Genomic DNA, 21567 nt, shown 5'->3' on the forward strand with positions numbered 1-21567 from the left:
GGTTCTTCTGTCCGTCCCAATCACCCAAGAAAGAACTAAATACCTGGATCTCAAGTGTGAAGCATCCAGGGAGGAAGGCCCCTTATATGTAGCACAGTGCACTCATCAAACACCAGTTATCATTGCATTAATGTTCACGATAAGAAAAGTTAAATGTGACTGATAAAATGACGATAACTTACAATGCCCTTGTGGCAATGTTGCAACTTGATAGTCTTAAGACTTTATCAACATGTCTAAAAACAGCTTTATCTTATCCATAGCGATATATCTTTATCTTGAATCTTTCCAATCATGTGCCAAACAACCATGTAGGACCCGATATTCCAAAACAGTCAAGGCAAAGAGACTTTTCCAAAGGAAACTGGGTACCTGGCAATTTTGTCAGTTTTCAAACCTAGAGGTGATTTTTAAACCAAGAGTCGCCATGCTTTTCAAGAGAAGGCTACATAGAACATTTCAAATGTTTGAAAAGGCAGGGGGGGGGGGGGAACCTCATTGGAGTTTGCTGAGCTAGAATCCCCTCTTGGATTCTGGCCCTTTTGGTGATTTGAAATGCTGGGAATGGGGAAACATAGAAAGATGACGGCAGATAAGGGCTATAGTGGGAATTGGTAAGTGGCATCTTATCTTAATAGAAAGAATTGCACAAGAACTGATCCTTTATTTTCAAACAGAGAAAAATGTCTGGATAATGTTTTTTTAATGTGGACAAATGCAAAGTGATGCACATTGGGAAGAATAATCCAAATCATAGTTACCTGATGCTAGGGTTTATCTTAGGAGTCAGCAGCCAAGAAAAGGATCTGGGTGACATTTTAGACACTACGCTGAAATCTTCTGCCCAGGATGTGGTGAGAGCCATAAAAGCAACCAGGGTGTTAGGAATTATTAGGCAAGGGGTGCTAGATAAGACAAAGAATATTGTAATGCCTCTGTATCACTCCATGGTGTGACCTCACCTTGAATACTGCGTTCAGTTCTGGTCACCATATCTCAAAAAAGATATAGCAGAGTGACCAAAATGATAAAAGGGATAGAACTCCACTCATTATGAAGAAAGACTAAAGAGGTTGGGGCTCTACAGCTTGAAAAAGAGGCGACTAAGGGGGGATATGATTGAGGTCTACGAAATTCTGAGTTGTGTAGGACGGGTAAAAATGAATTGATTTCTTTCACTTTCAAAAAGTACAAAGACTAGAGGACACTCAATGAAGTTACATTTACCTTTAAACCAATAGGAGGAAATATTTTTTCACTCAATGAATAGTTAAACTCTGGAACTCATTTCCGGAGGCTGTGGTAACAGTGGTTAGTGTGTCTGGGTTCAAAAAAAAGGTTTGGACAAGTTGCTGGAGGAAAAGTCCATAGTCTGCTACTGAGATAGACATGGAGGAAACCACTGCTTGCCCTGGGATCAGTAGTATGGAACATTGCTATAATTTGGGTTTCTGCCAAGTACTTGTGACCTGGCTTGGCCACTGTTGGAAACAGGATACTAAGCTAGATGTTCCATTGGTCTGACCCAGTTTGGCTGTTCTTATGAAAATGCCAGGATAGCTGCCCACACATGTCCCAAAGCCTTTCAAATCAATATGACCACTGTATCAGATGTATATAGTGTTATCCATTTACCCCTCCCCTCAAATTTGGACATACTTCCGGATATACTTGGCTAATGAGTTGGTAATGGTAACCATCGATAATTGGATGCTAAGAACCTATTATTGCTGTTGGTTGGCACTAATTAGGACTTGCGCGTGGATCTGGCTGCGCACTGTTCTATAACGCTGAGCACCTAAGTCCCATAGCGCAGAACCTAAAAGGGGTGAACCTTGGTGAATTAACATTGGGAAGAGAAGCTGTAGGGTGAATGAGGAAGGGTGAATGTTGAGACTGGAGACTTGGCTTGAAGTGGTATTTATAGTATGTGGTAGAGGAATGGAGGACAGAGGGATGCTGATAATACTGTTGATTGTTGCAGTTGTCCAGGTCTTGCCGTATCTGAGTAGAACCAACATTTCAGCCCTTATGCTGTGTCTTTCTTTCTTCAGGGTGTGCTGTGAGGCCTGTAGTTTGTCTTTATGTATAGTGGGGTCCTCAAATCTGGCTGGGGCTTGAGTTGATTGAGGCAGGAAAGTCCATTGTTCCTTTTATTGATTTATGTTAATTTCATTCTGTTTGCGGTTATGACTTCTTTCCCAGTAAAAGGGACCTGTGTTGGATATTCTTGGTTTTAAAATTGTTGCTTTTTGGATTGCTCCCCTGCCTAGTGAATCTGTTTGTATTTCTTATTGTCCAAAATAAAAAGCCCAGCTACTGAAATCGGTCATGCTGATTCCTCTGTTTCATCACCAGCGCTCAGATGTGCTGGACAGTGGGAGTCCACACACACTAACATGTATTCGCTGTGAGATAAACAGGCAATCAGGGACACACAAAATGGTACAGTTACTCACTCACCAGAGACAGACTGGGAGGCAGACTCGATGGCAAGATGAGACATACTGTGAGCTTGAGAGGAGCCTGGCAGAGGGAGAAGGTAGACATAGGTAGTTTGATTGAGGAGGTTGTAAGGGTGATAAAGAGGGCTGGAAAAAGAGCAGGGAAATATAAGGTAACTGAAAAGGGTCTGGTCCCAATACTGCCTCACACTCAAAAACACACCCATGTAGACATAGATGACAATCAGACAATCAAACGGCTCTCAGATGTTACCAGCAATCACCAACACAATTACCAAGTCTAATAGACAAGTGAGGAATGAATCAAGAAATCATTTCCTAACTTGCTTTCTCCTTGCTGAATATGTTAAAACAGAACAGGTTTTTTACAGACCCATGAAGCACTCTACTGTGATCATTTTCCATTTTGGAAAACTGACCATTTAGCTCTATTCTCTGTCCTGTCTTTTAACTAGTAATCAATACGATAGGGCACTGCCTCCTCTCCCATGAATTTTTAAACTTCCTGAAGTCTCTTAAGACTTTGTCAAATGCTTTGTGTTATCATGACAGTTTTTTTAACCTAATCCTGTGTACGACAGGAGCGGGATTTGGGTGTGATTGTATGTGATGATCTTAAGGTGGTCAAACAGGTTGAAAAGGTGACGGCAAAAGCTAGAAGGATGCTAGGTTGCATAGGGAGAGGTATGGCCAGTAGGAAAAAGGAGATATTGATGCCCCTGTATAAGACTCTGGTGAGACCTCAATTAGAATATTGTGTACAATTCTGGAGGCCGCATCTTCCAAAAGATATAAAAAGAATTGAGTCGGTCCAGAGGAAGGCTACTAAAATGGTGTGCGGTCTTCTTCATAAAGCATATGGGGACAGACTCAAAGATCTCAATATGTATACTTTGGAGGAAAGGCAGGAGAGGGGAGATATGATAGAGACATTTAAATACCTACGTGGCATCAATGCGCATGGGTTGAGTCTTTTTCATTTGAAAGGAAGCTCTGGAAGGAGAGGGCATAGGATGAAGTTAAGAGGTGACAGGCTCAGGAATAATCTAAGGAAACGCTCCCGGAGGAGGTTGTGGAAGAGACTACTATGCTGGGATTCAAGCGCAAGTTGGATGCACACCTTCTAGCATATCATATTGAGGGATACGGTAAATCCGGGACTCCATAAAGGAGTACTAAATTGGGCCGCCGCGTGTGCGTAACGCCGGACTAGATGGACCTCGGTCTGATCCGGTGAAGGCGTTTCTTATGTTCTTATGTACAGAAAGGGTGGTATATGCGTGGAACAGTCTCCTGGTAAAGGTGGTGGAGACAGAGGCTGTGTCTGAATTCAAGAAAGCGTGGGATAGGCATGTGGAAGAGATAATGGTTACTGTGGATGGGCCATTTACCCTTTATCTGCCATCATGTGTCTGCGCTTTTTTAAATTGTTTTCATTAAAGATCCTTTCAAAACTTTCACTAGTCCAGTATGCTCCTGATTTCAGGACCATATCAAATTAGAGCAGTGTGCAATTTGGTTACAGCATCCCTCTTTCTTCTGATTCTCTTTCTCCATAGGCCAGAGCAAGAAATCATTAACACCTTTTAAAAGCTGACATTGCTCCGATGCTCATAGAATTTCTATGAGTTTTTGGAGCAGCGTCCGAGCATTTAGTGCTCCGGGCCATGGTAGAAACCTCTACCGCATCTTAGTAATTGCTTTCAACGATCTGGTGTCCTTAGTGTGACCCTTAGGGCCTGTTTTACAAAGCCGCGCTAGCGGCTGCAGCGCGGTAACGGCCCCGAAGCCCAAAGAGATTTAAAGGGCTTCGGGGCTGTTGCCGCATGGCTTTGTGAAACAGGCCCTTAGTTTTAGCAATTTTTGTCTGTTTGGTTCTCTGCATTTTATCTTGCTTTATTTATTTTGGGTAATTGATGTACAATGTGGAAATAAAATAAGAGAAGAAAAGACTTTGAATGCAGGACTGTACACATCGTCATGATGGACTGTTATTATCATAATTATTAAATAAGGACGTGAGGAAACGATGTCGATCACCCAGTAGTGGACTGTCCACACCTAGGTGATCGACATCTTTTCCTCACGACTCTCCTACTTGGATTGTTGCTCTCGTCATAGAGGGCCTTTTGACTTTCTCCTCAGTCTATTAAATAAAGAAACAGGGGTTTTGTCATGCTTTTAAACAGCTCTTTATTCTACATTAATTAAGACTATAGCGTGATCCATGCTCCTGAAGGTTCCATATGCACCCCTGCTCGCTGGAGACATCATGGTTACCACACATTGCTCTTGATGTCAAGGAAAGGCCAAAACAGGTTATTCATTCTGTAACTGGATTTCTGGAAAAATGTCTGGTTTAGGCAGCGGGGGCCGTGTGAACTTGATTGTTTCTTCTGCCAAAAACTGCAAAGTTCTGTCTGATGAAAACATTACCCTGAATGCAGAATTCCCCAGAGGCAGCAGGCAGGTTTATGGGCTGGAAGCCACTGGTATGACCATCCTGGTTCTAGAAGGAGAAGGCGGAGAGGACTGAAAGGCAATGTCTGGTCTTGCGTAACTTTGAATTACAGGGTACAAGTTAGGGCTGGTCTGAATATTCATATTTGATTAAATTTGGCCCTGAATACATTATTCGTATTCAGTCAAATATGAATAATTCGGGGCTCTATCCTACTAAATCCTATTGAAATTAACACTTGCGGTCTGATTCAGACTGCGAGAGTTAGCCGGGTTGACTCCTGTGATCAGCATTGAGCCGGAAAATTCAATGCCAGGCCATTTCCAGTGACCAGCATTGAATATCCAGTCTTTTTTTTTTTTTTTTTTGACTGCTAAAATCTTAGCCAGCTATGCCGATATTCAGCGCTGGCTAGCTAAGTTTACGAGGGGCCGCTGAAAAGTTCTCAACCCAGCCAAGAAGAGAATCTTTGATGTGGAGCCATGAGCTTACAAGTTATTCCACGCTTTTCTTAACACATCATTTCATTTGATATCATTGAAAGGAAAAGTGTCAAGAAAAGTGTGGAATAACTTGTAAGTTTCATGGCTCCTCATCATTCTCTTCTTGGTTGGGTTGAGAATTTTTCAGCGGCCCCTCGTATAGTGGCCAAAGATAGGCCAACTATTTAAGTGGCCCGATTTGGCTGCTCAACTTAGCTGGCCAATGGCTTGAATTTATCAGCTGAATAATATATTTCATTATTCATATTCAGCTGAAGAGTAAAATATGCTTTTCACTACAGGTCTAAAAGTAAAACATTACTCTAGCAAAAGCCTGAGACGAAACTAATCACACGAGTAAACAAAATGGCTGTCTCCATAATACACACAAAACCTTGGGCAGCTGAGAATAACCCTAGTTTAATTTTGCATGCTAATTTCAGAGTGAAAAAATGGTAATTCTCTTTTAGCAGTCCTTACTGGTTGCAACTGGAGAAAGAATAATTTCTCGTTCAATACTGAAGAGAGTTGAATTTTAGATTTTCTTCTGACTAGATTATCTTACCTGACTGACATAATCGTTGGCTGGCAGGGGGTGCTGGACACCATTGATGGTGAAGATGATCTCAGGCAAGTTGCTGAAGGCACCACAGTTGATCACAAACTGTTAGGGTGGTAAGAACAGGAAGAGTTCACTAGAATCATATTTTCCTCATCGAATGGACATGTTAACGATGTGACAAGAATGATGGGAGTGAATTAGCAATGGAATAGCTTTTATGATTGTATGAGATATGTTTTGATTTTGTGTGTGTGTTTTATTGTACCTCACCCAGTATTGTGGGATGCTGCAGGCAATAACATTTTAAATACATATCAGTAATACATTTACAACAGCTCCAATGCCAGTGATGGGGGTAAAAGAGACAGCGGGTTTAAGGGCTCCTTTTATCAAGGCGCGCTACGGGGGTTAGCGCGTCGTACATTTCATCATGCGCTAACCCCCGCGGCAAGCCAAAAAACTAACGCCTCATCAATGGAGGCGTCAGCGACTAGAGCAGCAGGCGGTTGAACGCGCGGTATTCTACGCGTTAACCGCCTATCGCGCCTTGATAAAAGGAGCCCTAAGTGGGTATAGCAATGCTCATTCTTGACCATTCTTGATTCATCTAGGACGGTGGAGCTTAGTAATGGAGCCAGGTGGGAATTTAAGATAACTAAAGAGCTAGTGTTTGCATATTTCCTATTTCATTAAGGAACACGGCTTGTTTCTCTTGTGGACTCTTTAATATAAATGATGTTAAAAAAAAAAAGATGAGTAATGTTTAGGATTTATCCCTCCTGCCATTATAAGCAGAGCAGTTTACAATAATTACAATATTAATTTAATGGTGTCAGGTCAAAAGCGTGCCGGGACAAAGGCGCGCCCAGACAACTGAGCACAGCACGGAGGCGCGCACCACTCAAAATTAATGTTTTCAGGGCTCCGATGGGGGGGCGTGGGGGGAACCCCCCCACTTTACTTAATAGACATCGCGCCACGTTGTGTGGGGGGTTGTAACCCCCCACATTTTACTGAAAACCACTTTTTCCCTGTTTTTAGGGAAAAAGTTAAGTTTACAGTAAAATGTGGAGGGTTACAACCCCCCATAACGCCGGCGCGATGTCTATTAAGTAAAGTGGGGGGTTCCCCAACAAAAAACCCCGTCGGAGCCCCTAAAAACAGTAATTTTGAGCGGCGCGCACCTCCACACTGCGCTCAATTGTCTGGGCGCGCCTTTGTCTTTCGCGCCGTTGTCTATGAACCATTTAAATAGCCTAAGGGGAAACATGATGAACAATAAACCAAACGGTTCTCCTACGTTCCCTAATACACAAGGTAAGGTCCAAAAGCACATCAGAACAGCAAGGATCAAACCCAGCCACAAAAACTAGGAAATAAACCCCTTTAAAAATAATCAATAAACCCCATACGAAAATAGCCATTCTTTTAAAGCTTTTATAAATTGTTGGTAATCAGTCTCAGGTGAGCCCACTAGGGATAGAGATAGTTTTTGTTGTTAGGTGTTATCGACTCAGGCACGATTCCTAGCAACTTGATGAATTGTAGATCTAATAAGAAATCGGTTTTGTGCTAGTCCGAAAAGGTCCTCCAGCGTCATCCCCATGGTTGTTTTCAACGTGTCCAGCCATCTGATCGTAGGTTGCCTTCTTCGTCTGGTTCCTTTGATCTTACCAAACTTGATGTCCTTCTCCAGTGATCTCTCTCTTCTGATGGTGTGACCAAAATAAGTGAAACACTACTATGAAAGCAATGGCAAGAAAGTCCCCAATGTTTATATAAACCAAACCAAACAATGGACTTTTTTCACTCGATTGTCAAAAAAGTGTGGCATAACACTATAGTAGCATAGTAGATGACAGCAGATAAAGATCCGAATTGTCCATCCAGTCTAACCAACCTGATTCAATTTAAATTTTTTAAATTTTTTTTCTTCTTAGCTATTTCTGGGCAAGATTCCAAAGCTCTACCCAATACTGTGCTTGGGTTCCAACTGCCGAAATCTCCATCAAAACCTACTCCAGCCCAACTACACCCTCCTAGCCCATCCTCCACCAAACGGCCATTACAGACACAGACTGTGCAAGTCTGCCCAGTACTGGCCTCAGTTCAATATTTAATATTATTTTCTGATTCTAGATCTTCTGTGTTCATCCCAAACTTCTTTGAACTCAGTCACCATTTTCCTCTCCACCACCACCTCCACCACCTCTCTCGGGAGCGCATTCCAGGCAGCCACCCATAAAGTAGAATTTCCTAACATTGCTCTTGAATCTACCACCCCTCAGCCTCAAATTATGTCCTCTGGTTTTACCATTTTACTTTCTCTGGAAAAGATTTTGTTCTATGTTAATACCCTTCAAGTATTTGAACGTCTGAATCATATCTCCCCTGTCCCTCCTTTCCTTTAGGGCATACATATTCAGGGCTTCCAGTCTCTCCTCATATGTCTTCTGGCACAAGCCTCCTATCATTTTCGTCATCCTCCTCTGGACCGCTTTAAGTCTTCTTACGTCCTTCACCGGAAACGGTCTCCAAAACTAAACACAATATTCCAAGTGGGGCCTCACCAATGACTTGTACAGGGGCATCAACACCTTCTTCCTTCTACTGGCCAGGCCTCTCTTTATACAACCCAACATCCTTCTGGCAGCAGCCACCGCCTTGTCACACTGTTTTTTCACCTTAAGATCTTCGGACACTATCACCCCAAGTAAGAAGCCCTAGCTATATCGATTTTCTTATCGATCAGCGCAGGAATCTGAAGGCTTCTTACTATAGTGTTATGCCACACTTTTTTAACAATCGAGTGAAAAAAGTCCATTGTTTGGTTTGGTGACCAAAATAAGACAGTCATCATTTGGACTTCGAGTGACAGCTGGTTTGATCTCTTCTAGAATCGATTTGTTCTTCTGGCGGTCCACGGCATGCCTAAAATCCTTCTTCAGCGCCAAAGCCCAAATAAGTCAATCTTTCTGTCTTGCTTCCTTAGTATCCAGCTATTCTCCAGAGTATTTCCACCCTGCTAGTTGCTTTGTACCTGCACATAATATGTACAGTGCTGAGAACACCTACTAGTAATAGTAACATCTGAAGGTAATACGTCAGTTGTAGGCTATACTTTAGGGGCTCACTACAGCTCCTCATTTTTTAAAATCATGGTAGTGGTAGTGGCAGCTTTACTCAGAGAAGGGCTCATGGTCCACTGTATCTAGATCAGGGGTGTCAAAGTCCCTCCTCGAGGACCACAATACAATCGGGTTTTCAGGATTTCCCCAATGAATATACATGAGATCTATTTGCATGCACTGCTTTCATTGTATGCTAATAGATCTCATGCATATTCATTGGGGAAATCCTGAAACCCCAACTGGATTGCGGCCCTCGAGGAGGGACTTTGACACCCCTGATCTAGATGAAAAGCTTATCAGAGTAAAGTTAGAACAAGTACGTCATCTGGCAGCAGCATGGGTGGTACAGATTCTGCAGTCCCTGAGATGAGTAATCAACTTTGCCAAGAGGAAAGCAATTTGTATCTTTTTGGGTCATGTCACAGCAGTAGCTTATATTAATTGTCAAAGAAGAAAAGAGAGTCAAGCAGTAGCCAGAGATGCAGCTCTGCTCTGCTGATGGGCCAAGCAACATGTTCAGTCATTGTCAGTGACTCACAGAGAAAATGCCAAAAATGTGCAAGTAGATTTTCAGAGCACCTCGTAGGAACCCACTGGATCCAAGAAAGTAGGAATTCTTGAGAGCAGCCATTGCCATGGTTGTCAACCAAAAGTGTGGGTGGGGGAGGGGTCCTGGTGATGGGCTTGATGGTGTAGAGTAAGAATGTACCTCAAGTCAGAGGAAAGAACAAGGATTGGTGGCATTGGATGCTTTACTTCAGAAATGGCTACAAATAGACATGCTATACATCTTTCTCCCGTGGCCACCATTGGACTCTCTGTTGCACTAGGCGCCCTTGGTTCACAAAGCTGATTCAATTAAAGATATTTATTTATTTATACACCGCTTATAGCCTAAGAGGTTTACATTCAGGTACTGAAGTGTTTCTCCCTATCTGTCCTGATGGGCTCACAATCTAACTAGCGTACCTGGGACAATGGACTGTTAAGTTACTTGCCCAGGGTCACAAGGAGCAGAACTGGGCTTGAACTTGCAACCTCAGGCCACTCCTCCAGAAAGAGATCTTCTCTGCAAGGACTAGTACTCATGGATGACTCATCTCGCTTTTGTCTTATGGCATGTCCATTAAGAGGACAAATTTGAGTCTCAAAGGCTGTACAGATGATGTTCTTATGGCTCTTTTACATCCAAGGAAGTGTTCTACTTCCATGGCCTATGCTAGAGTCTTTGAGGCATGGTATGCTGAGAGAGGTTTGGCCCTTTTTTGAGCAATGGTGGCCTAAATTTTAGCATTTTTTGAGGATGCATTGAAGAAAGGCCTAGCCTTAATTTCTCTAAAAGTTTTACCAAAGATATTTGGAGAGAGCATCTGTGAGTGCTCATTCAAATGTGTTTAAAGAAAAGGCACATCTGCATCCATAAGTAATTCCTATAGTTCCATCTTGGAATCCTAATTAAATTTTGTGAGTTTTAACAGCACTACTCTTTGAGTCTCTCAAGGAAATTTCTTTAAAAGATCTCACCTTAAAGTCAGCGTTTTTGGTAAAGATTTGTTTGGCAAGAAGAACTTCAGAATTCAGGTCTCTGACCGCCAAGATCCTTTCTTGTTTTAAGGAAGCAGGGGTTTAAAATTGTACCACTCTCTCCTTTTCTTCTTCATGGTATCTGTTTCAGTGAATTAGGTGGTCATATTACCTTTCTTTTGTAAAGAAATTGGAGGGATGAGTTTGAAGTTCTCAAGGGTTTCTACAGTTGTGTTGCATATAACTGATGAGTTCTGTAGATCTGATGGTGTTATTTGGTGGAAGCAAGAAAGGAGAGGCAGCCACGATAGCTACTTTTTCTTATTGGCTGAAGGAAACTATTGTATTGACCTACTTTCTCAGAGGCTTAAAAGCTACCCAAACTCTGTGTTCATTCAACCAAGAAGATAGCAGCTTCTTTGGATGAGTCTTGCTCAATCTCTCTGGGAGAAATGTATAGGGTATTCCTGGTCTAAACGTTCCTGTGCTAAATTTTAATTAGGTCTGCAAGTTGAATGGCTTTTATAGCAGGCATTTTGGTGGCTGGAGTGTCTTCTTCCCACCTGAAGTAAGCACTGCTTTGTTATATCCCATGCATTCTGGACTGGTTTGATTAGGACAAAAAAGGAAAAAAGTGGTTTTACTTGTTAATTCTCTTTCCTTGAGTCCAGCCAAACCTGGCCAGAGGCCCACACTATACTTTAAAGCATGGGATCCTTATTGGTGGATCTATTTTAGGTTTTGGTCTACTGTAGACTGTGCAGAGGAGCCAGAACCTCCTTGGCTTGTTCTGATTTAACACGATTAAGTTTTGAAACCATGTATTCTCTCCTCACAACTTTCCAAAAAATATATTTCATTTGATTGGCCCATATATGCTTTATTACAGGAATACTGCTGAGCTGTAGCTGCACAGTGCTTTTTATAGTACAGAGCTCGCAGCTCATTGGCCTGTCTCCATCTGCTGACTGATTGGTATAACTCATGTGTTCTGGACTGATCTGGTTAGACATAAAGAAAGAAAATTAGCAGGCAAAACCACAATTCTCCTTATCCTGGCAAATAACTTGAAAATTTCCATCCCTACAAGAAATAGCTGTCATTGTCTACCTGGCCATTAGAGTTCTCACTGGCTCCAGTGTACTGGATAGTAGCAATGTAGGTGGATGGACCAGCAAGCAGAGAAGTTCCAATATCCACAATAGCCTGACAGCTGCAGGCAATGACTTGTCCATTCATGAGGAAGCTGAGAGTGAGAGAAAGTAATTAAACACAGTGGACCACTCACTGTTAGATTTCAGTTACTCCTAGACCAAAGATATCAACTTTCAGCCAACACTGTTCCTGAAAACAGATCCCCTCCTTCAGGCACCAAGACAGAACTCTAAGGTTCACATCTCCAAGTTTAGCGAATGTACTTTGCTCACTTTTATTTGATATTTTCTTATTTGTGTTCCACTTGATGACGTATGTTTTGACTTCTGGCCCTATTAAAAACAACTCTCCAGCTTCTTATTAAAACCATTGTTTCTGTGCAGTTGGACTAATTAATTAGCTTTTAGGGATAATTTTATAAAAATCATTTTCATGCATTTGTGTCCATATATGTGAATAAATTGCATCTTATACTGAAAAATACCAAATCAAACTAGCTGTAAATAATTTTGGGGAGTTAATTTTATTTATAATGCAGGGTCAAAACACACAATTCATAATCATTCAAAATCTCCAAACTGTGAGAGAGATATCCATTCAATAACCTACCACATATTACTTTCTGGCGTTTAAAAAGCCTCTGGATTATTTATTTATTTTTTCAATTTTCTATACCGTTCTCCCAGGAGAGCTCATGAGTTTATTCAGGTACTCAAGCATTTTTCCCTGTCTGTCCCGGTGGGCTCACAATCTGTCTAATGTACCTGGGGCAATGGGGGAGATTAAGTGACTTGCCCGGGGTCACAAGGAGCAGCGTGGGTTTGAACCCACAACCCCAGGGTGCTGAGGCTGTAGCTTTTAACCACTGCGCCACACTCACATAAGGCTGTATGACCCACTTCTGGGACTCTTGCACAGCCACCCATTTCATCATTGGATTCTCGCCTTCACTGTGATTATTTAGTTAGCTTGTGAGCCTTCGGGACAGTAAGGGAATTCCAAGTACCTATTCTTTATTAGTCTTATTTTTATTGTATCCTTTAATGTATATTTCTCTGTAAACCGCTTCGAACCTAACGGATTTAGCAGTATATAAGAAATAAATTACATTACATTACATTATGTGTGGAAGTGTGTGGCATGGTGGTTAAAACTACAGCCTCAGCACCCTGAGGTTGTGGGTTCAAATCCCACACTGCTCATTGTGAGCCTAGGCAAGTCACTTAATTCCCCGTTGCCCCAGGTACATTAGATAGATTGAGAGCCTGCTGGGACAGATAGGGAAAAATGCTTGAGTACCTGAATGTAAATCACTTAGGTTATAAGTGGTATATTAATACTGAAATAAATAATAAATGTTATTGGCAAAAATTAAAATTAATTGGGTGGTATGCGCCTAACTTGGTAGGCCCCTACCAGAAAGTGGGCGTGGTTAGGGGGCGGATCGTGGACAGATCTTGGGCATGTTTTCTGTGTAGGTGCCTAAACCTTGGCATAAATAGGGGGCACCTAAGATTTTGACTCCTACTGGTGACACTAGGCACGATTCTAAAAACAGCACCTAGCTGAAGATTGACAGCTGCTATATGCCACATTCCTTAGCGCCCAGTTCTTCAGGCGTTGTTTATAGAATCGGAGCCTATATGCTGAGCCGCCCATAGGACTAGAATGGGTGACACGGCATTTAGTTAGTATTTGGTTTTTTTTCAAGTATCTTTAAAAGGACCTCTATGTCTTTAAACAATAACATCTAAATAGACAACCATCTGACCTCTTAAAACTGGTGCCCTATTATATAATTACACTCTCACCCACAAATTCGATATAGCACTCAGAATTGCGTGTGCAAATCTGGCTACATGCCCAGTTTGCGTGTACAATTTCATTGAATAACAAGTCGATTAATGCCAGGAATTGGGTACTAAAAATTGGCGGTAGTTGGCACCTATTAAAATTGAAATGCACATTTTTAGGCGCATAAAATTTACGCACAGCTCCAAAAAAGAGGGCCCGGAAGGGATCAGGAGCATCCCTACAATTTAGGCCTATATTGGGATCCGCCCTAACGTAGGCGTGAGGATTAGCATCAGGGTTTAGTGGGCGTAAATCCTTGCGTCTAAAGTTAAGCGCTCTTCTATAAATGATGCTTAGGGATGATTTATCAAGGGTCACTAAGGCCCGTATTCTCTAAGTGGCGCTTTAACTTGGGCATCGGTTGCTGCTTGAGTTAAATGGAAAAAACGCTGTTTAAAAGACTGCTTATAAAACATTTCAAGGTGCCTTAAAAAACAGCGCCAGAATTATACCTCCGGAGGTGCCTAGTGGCCCCTAATGCCACAGAAGGCGTGGCTGATGCCAGAAGTGGCATTAGACACTGGTAGGCACCTCCTGAGGCGCGATTCACATCAAAGACAGGTGCCGGAAATGTAGGCCTTGAAAATCCTGGCTTACATTTCTGGTGCCTACCTTTGCCAGAGGCGCGATTCTCTAAATGGAACTATCCCAATTGGCGGTTGCTTTAAAGGTAGCCGCCAACAGCGCCGTTGAGAGAATCCGGGCCTGATGTAGCCCACGCCAAAGGCTATGATGCCCATCTTAGCATGTAGCACATGCTGATCGTCAGCGCCTCTTGATGAATCATAAGAACATAAGATTTGCCCCTGCTGGGTCAGACCAGTGGTCCATTGTGCCCAGCAGTCCACTCATGCGACGTCCCCCCAGGTCAAAGACCAGTGCCCTATTTGAGTCTAGCCTTACCTGGGTATGTTCTGATCTAGTTGGAACTTATCTAACTTTGTCTTGAATCCCTGGAGGGTGTTTTCCCCTATAACAGCGTTCCAGATTTCTACTACTCTCTGGGTGAATAAGAACTTCCTTACGTTTGTACGGAATCCATCCCCTTAGTGTGTTTTTTTTTCTTACAGATTTTTCAGTGCCATTTATGGAATTTGATCCTTCCTGTGCAGTGGCTTAGAAAGGTGGGGGGGGGTAGACTGTCCTGGGCGCCATGTCAGTGGGGCGCCAGCACCTCTCCGCACCGCCACACCGCGTGACGCTCATGCCTTCCCTCCCCCATCCTGTACCTCTGTAGATCTTTGCTAGCGCGAGAAACTTCTCCTGCCTGTTGCTCGCACCAGCCAGAGGGAAAGCCAACATTGTTGCGAGGAGCAGCTACTCACGCTGGCAAAGATTTAGAGCAGGGGTGTCCAACCTTTTGACTTCCCTGGGCCTCACAAACGCTGCAGCAAGACAGAGGAGGGAGCCGGCAAGATGGTAAACACCCGGGGGCAGCAGAGGAAAACACTGCATCGCCCTCGACCGGGGCCGCACAAAATACTTCATGGGGCCGCAGGTTGGACACCCCTGATTTTAGAGGTATGGGAGGGAGAGAAAGCGTGAGTATGGAGTGGGGACGGGGCGCAGGGTGGTACAACCAGCCCGGGCGTCTCCTACCCTTACTACACCACTGTTACTGTATAATGTTCTGAGTTTTAGCATAAATTAGAACTTAGAATTTTTTAGAACCTTTTTACAGTAGGTCCAAAATTGTTCAAGTAAGTTAGACCTTTCTCCGATCCCTCTATTCTTATTCTGGAGTAAGTGGTGCTACTAAACCGTACCATCTTCAAGGGTTCCATTTATTGCCATTAATTAGCAGGCATGAAGAGTGAGTTTCTCACAAAGCTTTATATTTTTACTGCTTTTCATTTGGAAGATTTAGTTTTCAGTTTATTTTTACAATAGCAAACTGTCCTGTTGTGATTCTTTCTTAACCTCAGCCCACAATTTATTTATTTAATTTGATTTCTATCCCGTCCTCCCAGTAGCTCAGAACGGCCTACAAGCAAACATTCACAGTGGAATACATTTGGACAGTACAAAGGCTATACAGTAGTTTAAGTACAAGGACTATACGGCAATTTAAGTACAGGTTAAGAATGGAGAACATAAGAACATAAGAAGTTGCCTCCGCTGAGGCAGACCCTAGGTCCATCCTGCTCAGCGGTCCGCTCCTGCGGCGGCCCATCAGGCCCATTGCCTGAGCAATGGTCTATACCTATCTATACCCCTCAATCCCTTTTTCTTCTAGGAATCTATCCAAACCTTCTTTGAAACCATTTAATGTTTTCTTGTCTACAACAGCCTCTGGAAGCGCGTTCCATGTATCCACCACCCTCTGAGTGAAAAAGAACTTCCTAGCGTTTGTTCTAAACCTGTCCCCTTTCAATTTCTCCGAGTGCCCCCTTGTACTTGTGGCGCCCCTTAATTTGAAAAATCTGTTCCTGTCTACTTTTTCTATGCCCTTCAGGATCTTGAAGGTTTCTATCATGTCTCCTCTAAGTCTTCGCTTCTCCAGGGAGAAAAGTCCCAACTGCTTCAATCTTTCGGTATATGGGAGTTTTTCCATTCCCTTTATCAGTCTAGTTGCTCTTCTTTGTACTCCCTCAAGTACCGCCATGTCTTTCTTGAGGTACGGTGACCAGTACTGGATGCAGTACTCCAGATGCGGCCGCACCATTGCACGATATAGCGGCATGATGACTTCTTTCGTCCTGGTTGTAATACCCTTCTTAATGATACCCAACATTCTGTTTGCTTTCCTTGAGGCCGTGGCGCATTGTGCTGATGCCTTCAGTGTTGCATCTACCATCACTCCCAGGTCTCTCTCCAGGTTGCTGGAGAAGGTAGAAGGAAGGGGGAATTTAAGGGGATGAAGGGGTAGATTGCAGTTGTCATTTTAGTTGAAGAGGAGGGTCTTTACCGCTTTCTGGAAGGTCATCAATGAATTCTGTGATCTGAGTTGCGGGGGGAGTTGGGAAATGAAGTGGCTGTAGGAGCGTTTGCGGGCGGTTTCTGACAGGAGAGACCTTCCTGGGGGGATGCATAGACGTTTCTCCATTTCCAAGCGGAGGGGGCGGGTGGGGGTGTAAAACTTCAACAGCATCACTTACACTTACCTGTCCATAGTAATCTGCCAGTACCCTTCATCAGAGAGAGGCACCCAGTTAAGGTTGCCATGGTAATACAATGCACCGGCTCCACCAAAGATCACCACACTGCCAATCTGGTCATTACTAATGGGCATACAATTTTAAGAATAAGAATACACTTTGCATTTATCATATAAATAAATCATTATTGGGCTAAAGACCAATCATATGTGACCATCTCTAGTACAAGGGACTAAAGTCTCCAGAAACAACAAATGAAATTTTAATGAATTCTATCATAGAAAACAATTTGTAATACAACAGTCCAAACCCCATCCTTTCATATAATATTATATTACAAAACATAGGCAGTGAAACACTGCTTTCTTGGAGGGAGGGCCCAGAAGCTCCACCCTAGCGTACAACCTCTGAGCAGCTCTTGAGTCCCCCACACATCTCCTCCCGGCGCTACAGTTTTAAATCTTCAGCAGCCGCCGTGCAGCACCACGAACAGGCCTGCCCCCGGAAGAAGAATGAAGGGTTCTGGGGCAGGCCTGCTGTTTGACGCTGCTCAGTGGCAGTCTGAAGATTTAAAGAATAACACCAGGAGGAAGGTGGGAGGGAGGGGCTAAAATCAGCAACTGAAAATTTTGAGGGGAGGTCATGGCCCCTGTGGCCTAGCCTCTAAGTTATGTATATCTGAGGCGGAACTATGGAAGTGTAAATGTTAAGGTTCGACAGAAGTGTAGATGTTAAGACAACTTAATTTTAGTTCTACAACGTATTGTCTTGTATATTTTGTATGCATTTTGGAAACAGCCTAGGTTTAGGCAAAATAAAACGTTACAGAAGTTCAAATGTAACATTTGCAGACCCACCACCAAAAATTGGCCATTCTCAACATTTTGGATCTGCTGCTTTAGTCACCTTTTCCCAAAGAAGGTCACATATTTCTTGGGCAGATATTCAGCTGGTGATGGTGAGGGTTTTTATATCCACCATTGGCGTTATTCCTAGACATTCGGGTCCTGATTCTTTAAAAGACGCCTCAAGTTAGGCGCCTAGTTCAGCGTGCCTAGACGATCTACGCACCTAGCTTAATTATTTAAAAAGCTTAATTGGTGCTGATAAACAATTAGCACTTTATAATTGGATTAAATTAAAATTAATTGGCTGGCAAGTGCCTATCTTGGTAGGCACCTACCCCAAAGCCACCTACCCCAAAGCCCTACCAGGAAGTAGGGGCGGATTGTGGGCGTTTTTTGTGTGTAGACACCTAAAGTGGGCTTAGGCGCCGATAGTTAGGCCAAGAAAACTCTGACATAAATAGGGTGCGCAGAAGTCCATTTTAGGCGCCACTAGGCGCGATTCTATAAATGGCGCCAGGCGCCACATTCTTAAATGCCTCTGATTTAGGCACCATTTATAGAAGTGGGCCTTGAATACCTGGCCACGTCTGAGCAACCACACTGAATATCCAGGTTTAGACGACTATCTCTGTTAAGGTTAAGTACGATATTCAGCACTTAACTGCCATGGCGCTTAAAGGTAGGGCTGTGTTTTAGGCGGCCCAATATGGCCATTCAGTTGAGATGGTTAAGTGCTGAACAGCGGCACTTAATCACATTACGGGCTCCTTTTACAAAGGTGCGCTAGCGGTTTAGCACGCGCTAGCCGCTACCGCCTCCTTTTAAGCAGGCGGTATTTTTTCAGCTAGCGCACGTGCTAAAAACGCTAGCGCACCTTTGTAAAAGGAGCCCTAAATGCCAACTCCATCCCAGACTGCCCACAAATAGCCAGCTTTTCACCTTAGCGTGGTCTGTGGTGATATTCGGTGGCATTAACCAGTCTTACATGGTTTAGCTCCTGATTATCTTGTGGATCATTTTTTATTCATTAATTCTCAACGCCTATGAAGAAATTGTAATTTGTTTGCTTTTCCACTGGTAAAGGATCGTTTACTTAAGGGCTATTTTCAACAACTCCTATCTTTTCAGGCAGTTCTTGTGATAAAGAGTTTGTAAATCTGTTAGTTAGCTCTGTCTCTTACAAGCAGTTCAGGAAATTATTGAAAACCTATTTCTTTAAGAGATTTTTGTAATTTCTAGGTCATTTTTTTAAATTATTGTCAATGTTTCAATTTTCTTTTGTAAACCACATAGAAATCCTAAGGTACTGCGGTATAGAAATACATTTTTATGTTATGTTAAGTGCCACTGAATATCAGCAGATAAGACCCACGCAAGTCATTTGACCAGCTAGGAACTGTTTCTGGCTGGCTAAATCGCTTTGAATATCAAACCCAAAGTCTCATGCGATAAGTTAAGTCAGTCCTAATTTTGCCCCTTTGCATGTAGGGAAATGTAGCTCTAATTTCCCTAATAAAGAAAGAGAACATCTACATTCATACAATGGGACAACATAAAGATTGTTCTAGGTCATAGAAACTCCTCTCAAAATTGCGCTTGTCAGAATCATGCTTAAGATTTCAGATTTGTCATAAATATTTTTAATCTTTCTAAGGGAAATCATGTATCAGGCAATTTTTTTGCCCACTCAAATGCAAACTCATTGGAATTTGGACAGATTTTCAAAAGGAAAGCTTTATGTACACATTTGTACTTGTTTGCTGGTAAATGTATTTGCTTCAGAAAATGAAAAAGTGATCCCATCTTTACAAACCCTTTCATCATCCCACACCCATGAATAGGATTACCAGATTTTCCAACATAGAAACTTGGACACTGTTCCGCCCCCCCAGCCCTGCCCCCACAAAGTTTTGTCTTTCTTTGACCTCCGGGCCACATCTGGAAGGCCTCCTAGCATGCGCACGACATCATTCGCTCATGCTCAGAGGCCCTCCAGATACGGCCGGAGGTCGGGGCTTTCCAAACCCCAGACAAATTACTGAGTTTTGGAAAGTCCGCTCGGGAACTTAGACAGTCCTCGAAAAAGAGGACATGCCCAGATTTTCCCGGATGTCTGGTAACTCTACCCACGACTGTCTCTCCTTAGTGTGAGGGAGGAGAAACGGAATGGGACTTGATATGGTTATAATCAAAGTAGTTTACATGTTCTATACAGGTACTTATTTTGTGCCTGGGGCGATGAAGGGTTAAGTGACTTGCCCGGAGTCACAAGGAGCTTTAGTGAGAATTGAACCCAGTTCCTCGGCTGCTGCATTAACCACTAGGATACTCCTCTAAGCCCCAAGTGACAAGGATAACGTGCAGCGGGACCACAATGGGCCTGATTCTATAAATGACACCTACATTAAGCTCCAGTGACACCTAATTAAAATTTACACCGAACTTATTTATTTTCTACTGAGTTAAATAGCGTGGTAATTGACCATATAGTAGATAAACCATTCTTGCAATTATCTTAACCTGATAACATCTACAGGTGGAGAAAGAACGGAAATGTGCTAAGTGACGGGACTGAATCGCGCGAGACAACGGCGCGCCGACAACTGAGCGCAGACAACTGAGCGCAAGGTTGACGGCGCGCCGAAGAAAAGCACTATTTTAAAGGGCTCCGACGGGGGGTGTGGGGGGAACCCCCCTCCACTTTACTTAACAGACATTGCGCTGGCGTTGTTGGGGGTTTGGGGGGTTATAACCCCCCACATTATACTTAAAACTGAACTTTTTCCCTAAAAAACAGACAAAAAGTTCGGTTTCAAGTATAATGAGGGGGGTTACAACCCCCCAAACCCCCCACAATGCCAGCGTGATGTCTGTTAAGTAAAATAGGGGGGTTCCCCACCATCACCCCCCGTCGGAACCCTTTAAAATAGTGCTTTTCTTCGGTGCGCCGTCAACCTTGCGCTCAGTTGTCGGCGCGCCGTTGTCTCACGCGATTTTGTCTATGAACCATGTGCTATGATGGTTCCTAACTAATCATGGTCTTGTATCCTTTGATATGACCATGGTGGAGTTACTGAGCACATAATATATCACATATTTAATTTTATTTATATACAATAGATATAAGTCTTTATTGTAGTACTTGGTCTTGATAGTAACAACAGTGTGAGTACTAAATTTACTAGTAATCCCAAGATTGTAATCAAAATTGGTAATTGACCACGCCATTAAAAACCCACTTAAAAAATATATTTTAATTGTCAATTAGGGTTGTGTGTGAATATCCACACAGTGCCTACCAACAGCTAAGTCAAGGTGCCCTGCAACTCTTGAAAATCCTGGCACCAACCTTTGCCAGAGGTGCGATTCTCTAAATGGAGCTATCACAATTGGCGGTCTCTTTAAAGATAGCCGCCAACAGCGCCGTTTAGAGAATCCGGGCCTGATGTAGCTATGGAAGTGTAAATGTTAAGGTTCGACAGAAGTGTAGATGTGAAGACAACTTAATTTTAGTTCTAAGATGTATTGTCTTGTATATTTTGTATGCATTTTGGAAACAGCCTAGGTTTAGACAAAATAAAACGTTACAGAAGTTAATGATGCCTACCTGAAAAGTTGGTATGGTTAGGGGCGGAGAATAGGCTTGGTAGACTTAGGCGTTGCTAGGTATCCGAGGTAGGCACCGGTAGTAGTATTTCGATTAAATTCAACAGTGTACATAGTTAAAATACACCTTGCTTCAAAGGGGAGCCAGTGTAGTTCAAAGTACAGGGGTATCACTTTGTCATATTTGGTTGCTGAGAAAATAAGTCTGGCTGCTACATTTTGAATGGTTTGTAGTTTTTTTCTTTACATCCTACATAAAGGACATTGCAATAACCTAGTTGGCCTAGTACGAGTGACTAAACCATGATCTGAAAGTTTTCTTTGGTGAAACAATGTTGAATTAATCTCAGTCCACTTAGGCACTGCTAGGCATGATCCTAT

At 42.8% G+C, this 21567-nt stretch overlaps 1 protein-coding gene across 4 annotated transcripts in view; it reads right to left on the reverse strand.

Annotated features, from left to right (window-relative positions):
* Positions 1-4663: 4663 nt before the first annotated feature.
* The window catches only part of LOC117348365 (pepsin A-like), a 42912-nt gene continuing 26008 nt past the window's right edge, over positions 4664-21567 (reverse strand). For all 4 annotated transcript variants that reach the window (XM_033920416.1, XM_033920417.1, XM_033920414.1 and 1 more), the window contains 4 exons: positions 16739-16855; positions 11736-11871; positions 5974-6072; positions 4664-4974 (listed from right to left, as the gene is read on the reverse strand). In XM_033920416.1, the coding sequence (XP_033776307.1) occupies positions 4825-4974; positions 5974-6072; positions 11736-11871; positions 16739-16855 (502 nt within the window). In that variant the 3' untranslated portion in view covers positions 4664-4824. The remainder of the gene's footprint in view (positions 4975-5973; positions 6073-11735; positions 11872-16738; positions 16856-21567) is intronic.

Source organism: Geotrypetes seraphini, chromosome 14, assembly GCF_902459505.1.
Source record: "Geotrypetes seraphini chromosome 14, aGeoSer1.1, whole genome shotgun sequence".
NCBI classification, from domain to species: domain Eukaryota; kingdom Metazoa; phylum Chordata; class Amphibia; order Gymnophiona; family Dermophiidae; genus Geotrypetes; species Geotrypetes seraphini.